At 43.2% G+C, this 17,674-nt stretch overlaps 1 protein-coding gene across 1 annotated transcript in view; it reads right to left on the reverse strand.

Moving 5' to 3' along the window:
- Positions 1–17,204, reverse strand: part of adgra3 (adhesion G protein-coupled receptor A3) — a 43,061-nt gene extending 25,857 nt beyond the window's left edge. Inside the window, exons 1-2 of the mRNA XM_012864941.3 lie at positions 16,981–17,204; positions 7,037–7,108 (exon numbers count right to left, since the gene is read on the reverse strand). Of these exons, the coding sequence (XP_012720395.2) occupies positions 7,037–7,108; positions 16,981–17,204 (296 nt within the window). The remainder of the gene's footprint in view (positions 1–7,036; positions 7,109–16,980) is intronic.
- Positions 17,205–17,674: the final 470 nt, after the last annotated feature.

A 17,674-nucleotide genomic window follows, 5' to 3' on the forward strand; every position in this document is an offset into this window, starting at 1 on the left:
GCTGTCTTGCTGGAGCATTATAGTCCCTACAAGGGACAAACGTGATGGAAAATGGATGGATGGACGTACAATTACTACATGCCGTGGTATTCATGCAGGGTCCCCCCCTTTGGATAATGGTTGGGGAAACACTGTATAAGAATTTTGAGGTTTTGTGATAATGCTAAATTCCACTTAATGACGTCTATAAACCTCACTTTGAGTGGTCAGTATGAGTAGAAAAGAGCTACAGATATTCAGCCCATTTTACAAATGGTATCTGACAGCAGCGATGTGAATTCACGGCTGCACAGTTGCCCAACACTGAAATGGAGGGAATTAACTGCGCCACTGGTGTATAAGTATATGCCAATATACGATATTTATGTTTTTCTTTTCATAAATTACAAAAAGGTATCTCGGAATCGAAGCTTTATCCCAAATGTCTCACAGTCACAGGCACGTTTTTAACAAATCGCTGAAAAACCTGGCTAAAAAATAACCTACTGGAATACATAAAAGTATAATTCTAATGCTACAGACTGTCTCGATATAAACAATATAGTCTCATCTCTTTTAGAGGAATATCAATATTTTTAGAATCTCAATATTGCCCAGCCCTACCTTTGATGCCAGTTTTACTCATGAAATCCTCTTAAACACACACCTGAGAGGTCCCTTTTTTCTCTATCCCTATGTGGCAGCAACAATGACTACATTTTCTTTTACATTTTTGTTTTGTGCCAAATTGTAAAAAGGTGATTAAATTGCCCTTGGTAATATTGCAACGGAGATTTCCGAGTCAATATATGTTGCAGATGTACTCAAAGATTTACTTTCAACAACAATTGTTTTACAATTATGCCACCGATTAAACTGATTTCCTGCAAAATCAAAAGCTGTACAGCAAATTCCATCGCAATCTGTTTCCGAATAACACAGATTGGGGTTTTAGACTTAGACTTAGACAAACTTTGTCATTTTGTTTGCACAGAGTGCGCACAGAACGAAATTTCATTTGCATACAGCTTAAGAATTTCAGTGAATTGCAGTGGATTCCAGAATAAAGTAGCTTTGCAGGATAATAAAGTAACTTAGCAGGAAAATAAAGTAACTTTGCAGTATAACTAAGTAACTTTGCAGGATAAATGAAGTAACTTTGCAGGATATAAAGTAACTTTGCAGGATAAAAAAAGTAATTTTGCAGGACTTTTCCTGCATAAAAGCCTGCCATCCTTGCAAACATCCCCCCCGATAAGCTACCCGTTCACAGCACCGTGTTCAGAAAGAAATCAGCATTTCAGGAAATGGTAATAGAGGATTCTGAGTGGCTTTTATAAACAAGCAGGAACATCTATGGCCCCCAGCAGAAAACAGGGGCCTCTGGAGTTACTTTGCAATTTCACGCAGAGCGGTGCAGACAGAAATCAATTCTCCACCCCACTCCATCTCCAAATGAGGGAGGGTTCCTTTGTGGGCACAGGAAAATAACCAGTCTGAACGGCAAAGTGAAGAGACCCGGCGCTCCAAGACAAAGTGAGGGGAGTTTTTTTTTTTTTCTTTTTTTACTCCTCATTGAAATTTTAGGCGGGAGAGCCATTTTGGAATTTGTGGGGGAAAGAAGCTTGAGGACGCTCAGTGTGGATGTGTGTGGGAATTTTGCGGCTGTCACCTCTGGCCTCAGCTTGGCCTCATTATAATCACAAAAGCAAGCAAACCACCTCGCAGTCTCAGCTCTCTATCTGGAGCTGGACTGTAGTGGGAGGCTGGGGGGGGGGGGGGGAAGTAGGGAAGCTTCCCTGCTGGTTTATGCAAAGACAGGCTATTCAGAAACAAAACATACAAGAGCCTTCAAGGATTCTTTAAGGAAGATCAAAGATTTTTTTATTTTACACATTCAGTGCAGCTCTAACTTTCCATCCTCAAGGCCTGAACTTAAAAAAAAAACAAACAAAAAAAAAAAACTAACAAGCCGGCTCAATTATAGGAGTCCCCGGAGAGCAAATGTAAATGTAAGATTCAGGAGAACAAATAATGAGCACGTAATATGGAAGAATATGACTTGTGTGGCGTATATTGTCTCTAAACAGTCACCTAGTGAACCAGACAGTATTTTTTGCCATCTATCTGCTGGTTTTCTCAGCAGCTTGAGCTCAAATGGAGGACGAAGATCGTGCACTTAAAATTCCATATCAATGCACTCATGTGTTTTTGTAGCCTTGGGTAGGAGGGGAGCCATTAATGGTCTGGTTATTTTATCTGCATGAAGCCATTCCCGAGCGATAAATCACCGGTGGCCCATATGTTCAGGCCCGGAGCCGCGTTCTCAACCTCCATGTAGGAAGGAAGCACAGATTGTAACATTCCAGGGCAAAAACATCAGCCGCGTCGGATGGCCCGGCTGATGTTTCGCAATCAGTTAAGGGAGCCAAGAGAAAACTGGACAGATGTGCCAGAAAACACCAAACTGTTGGTAGCCTCGCACGGCGCCCTTGATGGAGTCGGCAGAGTTCACAGAGCTCAGCTGCTAATGGAGCGTCACGGCAACAAATACCAAGGTTTTATGTTTATACACCAAACATAATGCACAATTGTGATGGAAAACAATACAAAACTATTTAAAAGATATTCATAAACAGCCCAAATGTTTTTGGGTCATAGCTACCACTTTTTCATCAAAACGATTCATTTTTCAAAAAGAATAGCTACACAGAACGTCCAGGGTGGTGCAGAGTAAAATAACAAATTTTACTGACAATCAAATATATAGTATATAAATAATTGTTCTATAAATTTTGACGGGTCCAAAATATATAAATGGCAACGTCGACATGACAGGATCCTGCACCAACAGGAATAGCAGGCGGCAGACACGTGAGACGGAGCTCAGTTGTTGCCAGATTATGGTAGCTCCGTGATAGCGCTGAGAAATGACCTCTCACCGTTACATTATGAAGTAAAACAAGGAAGAACATCGGTCAAGCTTTTGAGCGTCGGTGCCGACTTCAGAATAATCGCCAAGTAGGTTTGCACATACAAGGAATTTGACTTGGTGTTGACGGTGCAGACAAAAATTAGAATACAATAAAATTGAATAAAATGGATATATATCCAGAAACAATATACATTCAGTAAACTGTGCGTTAATGTAACGCAGAAGCTTGTAGGCCTGAACGGGTTCAGGAAGCAAAGGGGCTCAGAAGCCACACAGAGGTTGCTGCTTGCCTTCTGGACAGGCAAGTTAAATGTTGGCTAATGCTAACCAGAGGAAATGGCAACCAGCTGGCATGTAATCCGCTTGTTAAGTCTGACGTCACGGGTTACCTTCCGGATCCACATCAGCTGTACATGACACTGCGGTAAATGCTTATGGTTAATTCTCAAACTTGTGTTTATGCTTTGCAATGTCAAACGTTAACGTTGTATGTACTATAGTTAGCATAAGTGACAGGTTAGCTTAATGCTAACGCGGTGAGTCAGCAAAAATCGCACCATTTTAATCATTTCCTGGACTCCATCACACGGGAAACGATAAAATGACAGCTGGAGTTGTTTTTTTGGGGGTTTTTTTGGCTATTAAGACAAGCATGGAGAACAGCACAGTGGCATATTGCATGAACGACAGATTCGGCGGCTTGGACCCAGAAGCAGTGGTAGATACTTCAGGACTTAACAGACCCAATGATCGTGGCGCACCGCCGCGGCAAAATAAAAGCCACCACATTTTCAGAATGAAGTTTTTAAAAAACATACATGTTAAACCAATGTGAACGATATAAGATATAAATATCCTACATTATAGACTATATTTACGCACTTATACTAAGCATAATACGAGTTTGAATGGCCTTTAAATGAAACGTAAGGCTGTACTTTAATTGGAAAAACCCACACCACCTGCTCCTTCCTGTCTGGCTGCTTTCAGGAGGGAAGGAAAACTAGAGACTGACAGTCCACTGTTGCTCATATTGCGTCTTTGTTGCTATATTTAGTGACTATTCAGACCCCTGTAGTGACTTTCTTTCAAAAAGCAACTAGGAACAAGCAACTTTTTCGTTTTAATGGTGACTTTACCAAAAGCACCTGTAGTTCTTGAGTCACTGTATTGAGGCAGCAACGAGAGCTGTCACGACAGTTCCTATTTCCCTCAGCGTTGCCTCAAAGGCACAACACAGCTGCTGCTGCTGCCTCGTCGTGTAAATAGTTTTTAAAGTCTATTTTATCTCTGAAACCATTGCACTAAAATAATTCCCTGAATTTGATTCACACACAGCTTCAATTACTTATTCACCTCGTTCACTTTGTGTGCCTCTGATAACCGTCTTTTTGGTTTGTTTTACGTAGTGTGGAGTCACAAGGTATTAAAATTAATACATTCCTTTGTAAAAGTAATTTTTAGTTCCAAACACATTTAAGTTATTGTTTCTTGTCTTGGCAAAAGCTCTCCTATCCCCTTTAAATAACCAGATAACAGTGCTCTGTGAGCTGCTGACAGCTTGGTCTATGGTGCTAAACCCATCCCTGCTTTAACTTTCTCCACAGCTTTATTCCTTTGGTCTTTGTGGTGCTGCAGTCCCTAACAAACCTCTGAAGCAGCCACAGGACAGCAGGATCTATGCTGAGATTAAATTGCAAGCAAACTATTTAATGATTAACTCATTCCTACAGCCAATTAGTTCCATGGGATTTTATTTAGTGGTGATTGCAGAAAAGGAGGCTAAACACAAAACGAGAGCCGCACCTTCCAGACTTTTCTCATTTTTACTTCAACTTCACAGTGGCGCACTACTTTGTGTTGGTCCCTAGCGCACACTCCCATTAAAATCCACCGACGTCTGTGGCTGTAATTTGAAAAAGTTCAGCTGTGTTGATCCTCTTGCGAGGCGCTGCATGTCACTCACTTCCAATTGAGAAACAACAGGATCCCAGGAATATCCAAGCAGCTGTTTGTCAAGAGCCTGTCACCAGGCAGGCAAAACTGCAAACCCTTGGGGCTCTTCCTATAATTAGCCCTTTCTACAGCTACCCCCAGTGTTCCAGGGCAGACACAGAGTCTTGACTGACTGCCTCGTTTTTTGTTTTTTTTTGCGACTTTCATATTGCACTGGCGTGATCCCAGCTCGTGTTTTCCCAAATCCCTCTGCCCTGCGAGTCAAAGCTTCGCTTGTGAACGGATGGATGACTTCTGCTAATGCACTTTTGGATGTAATTTGGAGCTCTGACAACAAAAACCTGCGGTTACATGTTGGGTAAAGTTTATACACTGTTGTAAAAATGTGCTTTTCACAAAAGATAAAAAAAACAAAATCAAAACAAAAAATATTTTACTGGCATAATCTTAGTGTATATTTAAAGTAACATGTTAAGGTACCTTTCAGGGAAGGAAACCTGGTTTTTAAAGTTTCACTTGACTGGCTTCAGACAAAGAACATTTATAAACATGGAGTTATTACTCAACACCTCAAATCCAGGACCATTTACTGCACCAGTCTTGCTGTAATGCAAATAGCATTTCCCGCTTTAATGTTGCTCTTCCCCCTTCACTTTTTAGAAGTGCCGCTTTTGGCTATGTTCAAACGTCTAACGCGATTAGGACTTGACTCTAAAGTTTAAATAGGAATAAACAGCCACCACTCATTGCATTAAGTTGAATAAAGTTGCCCCATTCATAAGCGCTGATTTTTGTTTTTTTGGACAAGAAGATTCTGACTTTAGGATGCGAGTGTAGACATGCTCTGGACTGCACTTCAATGTCTCACTGGAGTGCTTCTGGTGTCTGCTGGCTCAAATATTACAACTCTTGTAAACCAGAAAAGCAAGAGTGTTTTATATTTGGCAGGATTAAGAATAATTGCTGCTCTCCTGTTCTAAATTAAAGGAGTTAGATCACGTTATATGGTGCGTGTCTAAAAGCGCAAAGCTGGTATTTTCACAGAAGCCGTGGCAATACAATTCATTTTTCCACAGCGTCTACACTCTGTAACTAAAGTAAAGTTACTCAAAACGGTGACATGTTTTAGACAGATTACACAAATCCAAAACTCCACCTTCACTGTGACAGAGATAAGCGTGCATACTCCAAGAGAATAGAGAGGGTTTTTTTTTCCCTCGTAGTTTGTTTTGGCTCTGTCTATTCGCTCGACAGCAGAAGCCAGCCTCACATCACTGAACGTCGAGCGGGCGGGGGAGGGGGGGGGGGGCACAGAGGGTATGGAGCAGGGGGAGAGTTGAAAATTGGGGCGCAGACACATATGCTCTAGTGGCATCTTGAAAGACTGCGAAAACGCGGTAAACGCTGCAAGTGAGCGCAGGTAGCATGTCCGACCGCTTAAACCACCAGAGTTGAACTGCGGGACTGAGCGACTGCAGTTCAACAGGTGTGCGAGACATTTCCGCTTTCCCAGTCTAAATCCTGTCCAGTCACAGTACAGTAGTCAGACCGCCTGTGAGAAAAAGCTTCTGCTCAGACGCTGTGGCGAGAATAAGCAGGGAGACCCTCAAAGACGGGGCTTTAAGAACAAAATGTATTCTCTTTAGTAGCCGTATGTAGCGGCCTATAAACTGGATTATTGCCAAAACTGCTTACCTTAAGGTTTTGCTTTTTGCCCCCCACAAGTCAAGTTTATTTGTTTAGCACATTTCAGTAGCAAGGCGGGTCAAAGTGCAGTAGAATCGACAAATCAAGATCAACAAAATCTGCTAAATCTGTAAATGGCTCTGCATTGCTCTTTCGAGCCATGCAGTAGGAAACTACCTAACTTACCACAACTTTTGAGTTTATGATCACCTTAAGCTCAACCTTAAGATGAGAGATTATCAAAACAGGTAAATAAATATGAAATGCGTAACTTCCTAACAGGATCTAACTCATCCCACTAGTTCAGGGTTAATCAAATAGTACAACTGACCCTCTGTGACCGTTCCCTGGGGCCAGTTTCTAGTACTACTGCTGCAGCCAGGTGGATACAGTGGAAACACACGGGATAAGGAGGCAAAGAACCAATCAAAGAGCTGATTAAATTCATGTGAGTGAATTTTACTCGTTAGCCGCACTTACAATTTTTCCAAAGCAGACAACCCAAGGAAGGCTCCATTTTTGACTTCTTGGATCTTGTTGTTGTTTAGGATCCTGCAAAAGAAAAAAAAAGATGAAAATTAAGTAGTTTAAAAAAAAAGGGGCAATCAGAATGAAGCCGACCTTGAAAAACAGGCCGCGACTCCCAGACGCACGTTCCTGGCGGATTGCGTGGTTGCACGCTTCAGGCATGCCGAAGCGCTTCTGTCATGTTGTCGCACATCGCATGCAAATCAAGAGCTGCGAGGAAACAAACGCCTCCTTGGAGCAAACCAGGCTCAGAGGCCAAAACATCGGCGAGGAATGTGTGTTAATCAAATATGAACGTGGAATCAGAGGGATCGAGTGTCTTTTTTCAATTAGAGGAAGGATGAGGCATTATGTTGCTGCTGTACACAAGTACACACTGAGTCTGATTTTTTTCTTTGTGTGGCCAAGTCTATACGGGTTAGCCGAGAAATACCTGAAGGGAAGCAGAAACTGAAACTAAACCAATTCACTGAACCGTCTGCAGGTGCTAAACGGACAACTAGAAATCTACACGTGCGGAACTATTGCTGAGCAGGCAAAATTCACCTGAGCTTGAACTGACAGAAAATAACGACGAGAGGGAAAAAAAAACATTTTTCTAAATAATATTGACAAGGATTTGTCCTTTGAGGAGGAGTACATCAGGAGCGGTGTTTTGTCCAAGCGGTCCAGGATACTGGACGAGGAGGAAGTCGTGAACCAAAGCTGGTGGAGAGGATGGACGCAAGCGAATGGAAAACATAAACAAGCATTTACGAGTTTTCCAGTCTCAAGATTTCCGATATTGAAGTTCCCAATGAATTTTAGAAATGTTCACACATCAGATTAAAATTTGTGGCCCTTGATGAATGGATCGATAAAAGAGATGAGTGGCTGTCTATCCAATTTATAGCATTTACTCCATGAAAAACAGGCTAAACTGAGTTTGTCGTCATTGTTTTTTTTTTTTTAAAGGATTGTACTAGGGAGACTTCAGACAGATTTGTTGACATCAACGTCCACCATACCTCCTGTGGTTCAGCGCGCCCTGCTGGCATCACTACTTAAAAGGGGAGACATCATGCTTTTAAATCCTTCCTTTTCACATTGAAATCATTCAGTTGCGGTCTATATAAAGTGGAACTGCAAAGCTTTGGTCTGAATATCTTGTTAATTTACCCCCTTTTTGCCACTGTTCTGAGATGCGTCTGACAACAGCTTGTTTTGGTGCCGTCACTTTAAATCTAAGGGAGGCTATTTACTCACCCTTTCCCAGGTAGCAGAGCAATCCCCCTCCACCCCATTCGGCCATTTTTTGGAGTAAACTGTGGGACGACGTGATCTACAGCTGCACATTTTGTTTTATCCACTTGGTCTACAAAATTGCTGCGAGAAATAAAAATGGCGGATTTGCGAGACTGGTAAGCTGGAAGTCCATGACTTTGTTTAAATGCTAAATGGACTGAACTTATATAGCGCTTTTCCAGTCATGCAACAAGGGGATGCTGGAATCGAACCTACAACCTTACGATTGCAAGTCGACTACTCAACCCATCAAGCTACAGTCGCTGCTCTGCAGCAAAATCTTGACATAATTGTTAAAAAAAAACGTAACAGAAGACAGAGAAAACTGAACGGCTTGAAAAATATGACCCAGAAAAGCGCAAAGATGTCCACGCAGCACCCTGGAGAGGCCATATGCAACTTTTCTGCACACCTATCTCTTTAATACAACTAAATGTATTGAAGGGATAGAAACATTGATTTTGCATGATATGTCTGCTTCAAACTTCTTGTAAATGGTGCTGAGCGGCCCAGCGACGCTCATCTTTATGGCTTTATGGTGGAGATGTTTGGTAAAAGAGGCCGACTGTAACAGGCCGTTCCGTACGAGACGTTCTCACTAGATTCCCCCTTTAATCTGATTTCCAAACGGGAGGAAATCTTTACGTCTACCTGCCGTTTTTTTGGAGGAGAATTCTTATTGTGCGCAGCCATGGAAGCCAACGTGCAGCAAGCCAAGCTTTGTCTTCAGTTCCCCGTTCAACCGTTTGTGTAAAACTTTACCCTGAAGGGGTAGTTAGAATAATTTTTATTTATTTTTTTTTTTAAAACCAACAGGGCAAGAATCCACAGCAGGGATTTGTGGTCGGAGTGTGTTACTGGCCTGCAGGGAGGTAACGTGTTGGTAAGCGCCATGCAGGTTGGCTGCACCCGCAACCTGAGACGATACAGGAGCTCCTCCGGGGTGTAGAAGGGGTTTGGACAGACGAGACTTGCCGAAGATTTTTTTTCCCTCCCACTAGAACAAACACTGTGCTCAACCACATCAGTGAGATTCATTCTGCGCATGATTGACTGTAGCGTGTGACGTTCTTCTCAATGCTATTTGCTAAACCGTAGCAGAGCAGTGGCACAACAAGTACTGGCAAAGAAGTTCATAAAGTCGTTTGAGATTATAAAATAAGAGCTATACTCTTTACAGAAAGCGGTAATAAAAAAGGGGCTTGTTATGGTATTCAAATACAAGATCATGTGCACATTTAAAACCTGCTGATTCTGCCGTTTCTTGAAATAAATCGGACAACTGGAGATCTCCAGAAAGTTAGGAGGCCTTTCCTCGGCTTCTTTCCATCCTCCCTCCGCCCTTTAAATCTTCCTGAACCCCGTTTCACATGACAGGGTCGTCTCCGCAGGTCTCGCGTCTTGGCTTTTATCGGCAATATGAAACCGAAAAAATAAATAAATAAAATCTAATCTGATTAAATGTAGCCCTCATTTAACCCCCAGGATCTGTGCCGCCTTCAGGAAGTCTGCTCCCCGAGTCGTCTCCTCCTCTGAGGACGCGTCTCTGCACGTCAGTCCCCGGACTGTAAACCGTGAACGGAGGCTTTTTCAGCCACCAAACGTTACAGAAGACAATTCCGTCTTCTCTTGATGAAGCTCGTAGAGTAAAAGAAAAAAAATGCTTGGGCTCGGGCCAGAAAGGCAAAAAAATCCGATCTTTAAACATGCAATTTCCCCCCACAGATTTATACGGCCCAGATTTTTTATCTTGCTCTAAAGTAAAGATGGTAGAAACAAACAACCGAACAGGCTTAACATGACAAAACCTACATTTTGATGACGTCTCTTGTCTGTAAGGGATAGCACTGTATCTTAACAGGAATGTGATCTTTTAAGCACAAAGCAAAGTGACTTTCTTCATGTTGATGTTAAATGTCCACTGGTATGAGAGTCTGCTGCATCTTCAGCAGAGTTTTAATATCTTTCTAGCTGCTTTTGAGCTCAACCCCCCCCCCCCCCAAAGAGTGAGATCTAATGGATAAGAGCCAATGCTGAGACGAAAGGTCTAATGGCAGAACTTAGATATAATATGCCTACAGAAAAGAATCGGCACAAGAACAAAATCAGAATGCAACTTAAAAAGAAAACGTTTGTGTGACTCGGAAAGACGTGTTTGCAGTTCCTTCGGGTTGTGAGAGAGTCAGACCCTGAAGGGGGAACAGGAAGGTTAAACATTGCACAGCAAAGTTGCTTTGTTCAGCTTTCAACCTGTCTTTCATCAACACTTTCTGCAGATTTTTCTTTAAAATGACAGCCTTATATGGCCTCCTTTTAAAACATAAAAAACCCTCCAAAGCAAAAGCCTGACTGGCCCGCAAAAAATGAAAGGCTTCAACCTGAATGGATCTGCAGCTGTCAGGGGCCTTGTCTTCAGGAGCTCGGCGTTTCCATGCAAACACTGCAAAACCACTTAAGAGCGACACACGGGGACGTTTCCCTGGGCGTGCACCGGCAGCACGTCCGAAACGCTCCTGCAAAGCAAACGCTCGGAGGACACGCCAAGCTTGAACGCACCTGTGTTCTCTTTGCACAAACGCTTCAAAAAGGCATCTGGCACGACCAGGAAGGACTAAAAAGCCGACAAATAATCAGACTCTCCAAAGATCTGATTTTACAAAGGCCGTGAAATCCGAAAAGGAAACAAACCCATCTGCCCTCGTTGCCGGTTTGCACGGCAAAACCGGTTAGTTTATGGCACCCTAATGAGCCGTTACGCTGAGCACGCGTTTCCCTGCTACGTTTCGCACATAAATCCTGTTCGCCTCTGCCAGAGATGAAACCAGGAGCATTCACTCACAACAATCCAGCTCAGTTGCTCCGGGGAAAGGATCTTAAATGCACTAAACGAGTCCTGAAAAGAAATATAAGGTGAAGGAGTAAAGAAAGCTCGGTCAGATCCTGTATGCGAGGCTGCTCAGACTGAAGTAAGAACTTCTGCACAAAACCTCCCAGAGCTGAAGGCTAAAGTCAAGCGGTTGTAACTTAGCTGAGGGCCTCGGCTGACACGGGAGGACAGGCCAGCTGTAAACACGTTTGTGTCATTTCCTCTCGGATTACCAAGGCATGCGGTGTCAATCGGGGAATGCATTACTCGGGGGTTTTCTCTTCTTTTTGTCTCGACAAAGAGAACAACGAACGGACGACTTCCTCGCACCAGGCGTCGAGTTAAACCCGTCCCATCGGTTGTTTGGGTTGAGCAGCTTTGCAATCAAACTCGCATGGATAAAGACACATGTACGCGTGCGCCGATTTCTAGGCACCGCTCTGAAACAAGCGTGCTCGTTGTTTAGTAAAACTGGAAACCCTCATGAAGTAAGTAAAAAAAGAGAACACAGGATATCTTCTCGTAAAAAAAAAAAAAAAGGTGTGCCACGTTTAATGAACGGGTCTCTGTTTACACCAAGAATGTGAGCTCTGAGGCAGGATTCATGCCTCCCCGTCTGCTCGACTTGCTGCTCAACTGAGATGGTTTTGTGACATGCGTTTTACCATGTTTACGGTCAGGCCCCTATACGGGCAGTCACGTACAGATCAGCTTAATCTGTGACTGCGCTCATTGACGGCACAGATTAAAATAAAATTAAACACAAGAACGGGAGTTTGCTGTTGTTCCATTTATGCACAATTAATCCCAGAAACAACGATATTTAAAGAAAAATCGGCCTAATTTACGGCCCTGAACCCGACAAATGTCTATTCACATTGTCATCATAGGTGAATTTCTTTGTGACAGACCAACACAAAGAATCGGGTTTCTAGTAGGATAAAAAAAATAATAATCTGAAAATGAAAGATTAAACTTTTAAATCTTGCCACACATTATCAAAAGGTTTTGCTTGGTGTATGCACGTTTCGTGGGGAAATAAAACGTGTGGACACAGCGTCTGCAGTTTTTGACTATTCTCCTAGACACTAGGGGGCAGTGTTGCCCTACCAAACCAAGCGTACTAAACCCCACTACGCGTACAAAAAACTATTTTCAACATTTTAAAAGCCTCCTAGGTTACGTTCACATTGCAGGTCGTGATGCTCAATTCCGATTTTTTGCTGAAATCAAATTTTTTTTGGGGCGTGGTCGTTTATATCATTATTAAATGCGTCATCAGACTTCTGTCTGAATGGTCCATGACCATAAAAGGACCCACATACGCAGATAACAGACGGAGATATCACACAGCAGTGCGCTGTTTACAGAGTAATGGTGAATGTAATTGTTTGTAGGAGTGCTCAATACAAGTTTCATTTTTTTTTAAACCCTCGAAATGGAAAAAACAAAACAAAAACAAAAAAAACAGGTACCGGCTCTGTGTTTGCTGTTGAGCAATGGGAGGCTATTAAGAACACGTCATAGCAAGACAAAGTAAGTTAAGAAGAAAGCAATGCACCTAATAACGGTCTTCTGTGGACTGCTAACTACTACTACTGTGTGTGGATGTGTAGTTGGAGCCAGGAGAGTGACGTAAAGACAAAATAAAATGCGACATGACCATTCAGGCTACGGCTGCTTTGAAAAAGATCCGATTTGTATCTGAATTAGTACCATATGGCACAAATTGTATTTTTCTGGGTGAAATTACTAGAATTTGGCCATTCACACTGCCAATAAAACGACGGCTATGGGTCGCATATGGGCAAAAATATTTGGGTTGCATTTCCCTGCAGTGTGAACGTAGCCCTATTTTCTTCCAAGAGTGACGCTGATTTCTGTACAGGAACTGTTAGCAATTTGTTGATCACGGTGATCTTTATGGGCCAAATCATAAAGATTCTATGTCTATATTCACAAACCTTCGGCAGAAGGAGAACCTGCTTGACCGCTATATTTTTTCGTGTCGGACTTGTCCGCATAGTTAGGTCTTTTCCTAGGTGCGTGGAGCAGCAAATTTTGGCCGCACAGATGCCCGTGGTAACCAAAATGATGTAATGTGGGCCAAGCATAAACCAGCCTTCTCCGCATGTTAGCAGACTTTAACACTTCTAGGAGCGGCTCATTATTTGGGTCACGAGTGTCGTTGCACGACGGCGGGAAGAGGTACGACAATTTGGGCCGATGTGATTTGGGTGGGTTTATAGATAATATAACAGGAAAAGGTGCCCAGATGTCCAGATGTCAGCCAAAGAGCCGTTACGCTGATTCAAAGACAGCATAACAGCCTAATTACAGTGTAATTTTGACAATTGACAGCGTAACGCGCTGGCGAGAAGCCTGTACCAAAACATGCGCAATACACAGGGCCAGGTTGCATAGCGATGGCATGAAAAGCTTTAAACAACATGAGAATCGTGACAATTCATAGTTTTAATTATTGTGACACAGCTGTGTCCCGCCTACAGTCTGGAGTTATAAACCAGGAATGCTACACTTCTGGACCGCTCACTGATTTTAGAGGTTATATATCATCCCCAACGTGCTGTTGAGTTAATGTAAAATGTTTATTGTGTTTACAGGGGACTATTAAGTCAGTTGTATCTCTGCTACTTTTTCTATTTTAAGAGCAAAGCAAAAGAATGGCGAAATGAAGCAAGCAGTGTTGATTGCAGAGACCTCAAATCAAATTAGTCTTGTTATTACAACGGTACAGTTTTAATAAAGTCACAGGCACTCTTCTAGACCTTAATCTGCTTCCAAAACAACAAGACAATTACAAGCTCTCCGAAAACTTCAACTTCCGACTTCAACCGTTTATGACCAAAACAAAAGGGATTCGGGCCAATCATGTTGCAGAATTGTGGTTTAAGGCGGGACATACCGACATAAACGTGTCAGCGCAGGAGGACGGGTGCGTAGCGGCTGCCATCGCATCCGTTTTGTCAGGACCCACCATCTCATCTTTGAAAGAAGAACATTAAGAAGTGCCTTGACCAGCGTACCTTGTGGCGGTTTCTCATAACACCTGCCACTTATGTTTTGATTCGATACCGAGGCTGGCTAAAACCAACCGGCACCTGGTGTCGCTTTGACCAATCAGCTCGGAGAGTTCTGCTGAATGTCCCTCCTTTCCCCAAACAGATTCAACAACAGGAGCAGACCCAGGTTGATTACCGATTACCGCTTTTGTGCAAAACTAAAAATCAAATGATTGTACACTGACTTATTAATAAAATACTTGTCTATTAGACAGAATTTAAAGACTGGTGACCAAAATATACATTAAACACCCACTTTAATGGCTTTCAAAACACTATCTTTTCTCGGTTAACTATTACTTGCAGTAACGTCCTGATCACTGTGCGATAAGTATGCCAATTTCTGCCTCAATCTTTCCCTTCCAACAATCTTAAGGGCGCTTCAATTATAGACTCTGGATAATCTAATAAGATATTTCTGCCATGTGTATGGTGCATTAAGAGAGATCTTAAGATCACGCTTTGAAGGATGCCGGGACCACTCTGACCTCAAATCAGGGATATTCAACATGTTTGATCGTCTCGGCCCGATATCCTACCAACCACCGCGTTGTTTCTTCCTCGTCCGCCATGTTTATTTACTTTGAACTCATGTTTATGGCCGGGCACGGAATTCAGTACTTTCATAGGCACCGACCGAATCCCGTCGGTACCGCTGGGTCCCGATTCATGTAAAGTCAAATGATACCCAATCACTGTGACACTGAGGGAGTAGAAGAGTGGGCGATTTTCCATGCTGAAAGTGAACGCAGCATTGCACCCAGATTTTCAAAATGCGCTGCAGAGTCCGCTCGCTGCAGTATTTGTGAGGCGTCGTGCAAGCGCAGCAAGCACCTGGTCACTGCTGCAAATTTAGCAAACGTCTCGCTATATTTAGCCACTTTTCAGACCCATCCAGCGACCTTTATTCAAAAAAGTCACTAGTCTCCCAAGCACTTCTACAGACAGCTGCCTCGTCCTGAAACTCTTCTACAGTCAGAGCAAAGAGAGGAAAGCCTCTCTGGTCCCTCATTGCAAATTAGCCTGTCCTGATTTACAAAGCAAGATAAAATATGTTTTTTTTCTTCTCTGAAACTGTTGCACAAAAACAATTCCCTGAATTTTATTCACATACAGCTTCAATCCTTTATTCGCCTCTTTCACTCTGTACCTCTGATAACTGTTGTTTTATTATTAAGTCCCCATAATTATTATTGAGGCAATGTCTTAAAATCCCTAAATTAGTTAAGGTTCATTTGTAGATCCAAACAAGTTTATATATTGAGAAATACATATGTTCAGTTGAAAAATTTAGAGATTGTATTAATAAACTAACATTTGTTACAACATAAACTCACAAAAGTACCGAAAATAGGTAGCGTTAAGTACCGGTATGGGTTCCCAGGTACCGGGCATCGGTTCAAATGTGAAATCTGGTGGTGTACAGTGTTTTGTGTTTGCCGTGTGGCTGGACACCACGCACTGTAGGACCTAACCCGTTATAACCGATTTTTAATCAACTTACTATTTGGACTCAATGCAGTACAACATAGAATAAAAATATAAAAAAAGTTCCAGCAGTGCTATGAGGGGTGTGCCTCATATTCTAAAGAGTATAAACGTGATGCTTACTCAGGTGCGTGCTGTCAGGAGCTAAATCTGAACGTAATCCCACCAGAGTCTGAGTCACATCCTGGTGTAACAAACCCACAAGGCTTAATTCATAGCCTGCGAGCTCTTGGAAATGCCTCATAGAGAGAGACGCAATTCAGAAGCAGGAGAGTGAAAACGTTTTTTTACACCACCATGAACCTTTCCACATTGTGTCACATTACCATCACACACTTTTTTTTTTTAGGATTTTATGAGATAGGCTAACACAAAGTAGTGCATACTTGTGCGGTGGAAGTAAACCGACACATGGTTCTACACATCTTTGCACATCTAGAGGCTTAAATCTTTCACCCATTCTTCTCTGCAATTGGATTCCCAATTGGATTCAGGCCTGGGGCTTTGACTAGGCCACTCCAACGCACTGATATGCATCTGTCTAAACGCATCCACTGTAGATCCGGCTGGAAAGCTGGACGTGTCCCCGCTAAAGAAAAGCATCTCCCGCAGCATGATGCCGCCACCACCGTGAAGATGGCGTTTAGTTTTCTGGTGAACGGCGTTTTGCACAGAGGCCAAAAGCGTCTGATCTCAGCACCATCCTTCCAGATGTTTGCCCGTCACATTTTTTTTTTATTATTATTTTTTTTGTACACCTTTCTTATACAAACTGCTTCCTGCTTGCCACTCTATCGTACAAGCCAGAGTTGTGACTTGCGTAACTAATGGCTGCTCTGGGAATCACTGTCCAACTTCCAACGCTAACCTGTCAGGGGGATTACTTTTTGATTTAATGATGCTTTTTTTATTTATTTTTGTATTTCGTTCACCACCATTCTCTAGTACAGATCGGCCGCGTTCATACGGCGAATAAATGACATGCAGGCGGACCTTATTTACTAATCATGGAGGAGGGTGGATGCCCTGTTTTCTTTTTTTTTGGGAAAGCCACAATTTCCGATTTTATCCCCCTCCGCCACTTTATTCAGCGCGTCTCCCCGAGAGACGCGCTGAATAAACGTGGGAGCGTGGGTGTTTTTTTTTTTTTTTTGTGTGTGTGGACGGAAACTCACAGCGTGACCGTTCTGTTGGGGAACGAGTCCGGAGGCAACACCTGATGGAGCTCCATGTTGCTGCAGACCACTTTCCTGTCGGACGCCGGGCTCTTCCCCGCGCTCCTCGGCCGGTCGTCGGAGGTCTTGCAGGCGGACGTAGGCGGCGGCGGCGGCGGCGCCGCGGAGCCCCGGAGGCCGGTCAGCAGTGAAAGCAGCAGCAGCTGCAGCCAGTCCAGCCTCATTTTATATATATATATTTTTTTTAAACCCCGACACAGAGTCAAGACTAGTGCAAACCCGGCTGCCGCATTTGGTTTGGAAGAGGAATGCTCGCGTCCCTAAACAGGGCGGAGGAGTAGCTCGGAGCGCGCTGCTAACCACCCAGGAATCTCAGCCGGCGTGTTGCTTGGCTCCAGCCTGCCTTCCTGCTCCATTCCCCCGCAAGGTTTCCCCCCCACTCGCTCGCTCGACGCTGCTCGACGGAGGTGTGCTTCTTTGTTTAGGGGTGGCGGAGGGGGACAGGGTCATTTATAATTCCCATTCCATCCTGGCGTGGCGGTCATTTTATCCGGACTATTTTTTTTTTAAAGGCAACAAAAAAAAAAACTATTTTAAAAACAGAGAGAGAGGTTACAGCCTGTCTTTGTTACGCACGGAGTCCAGGTTAGAGTGGCGTCTTTTCCAGAGGAAGCGGCTATACACACATTCCAGG

This window comes from Fundulus heteroclitus, chromosome 14 (assembly GCF_011125445.2).
Source record: "Fundulus heteroclitus isolate FHET01 chromosome 14, MU-UCD_Fhet_4.1, whole genome shotgun sequence".
Lineage (NCBI taxonomy): Eukaryota > Metazoa > Chordata > Actinopteri > Cyprinodontiformes > Fundulidae > Fundulus > Fundulus heteroclitus.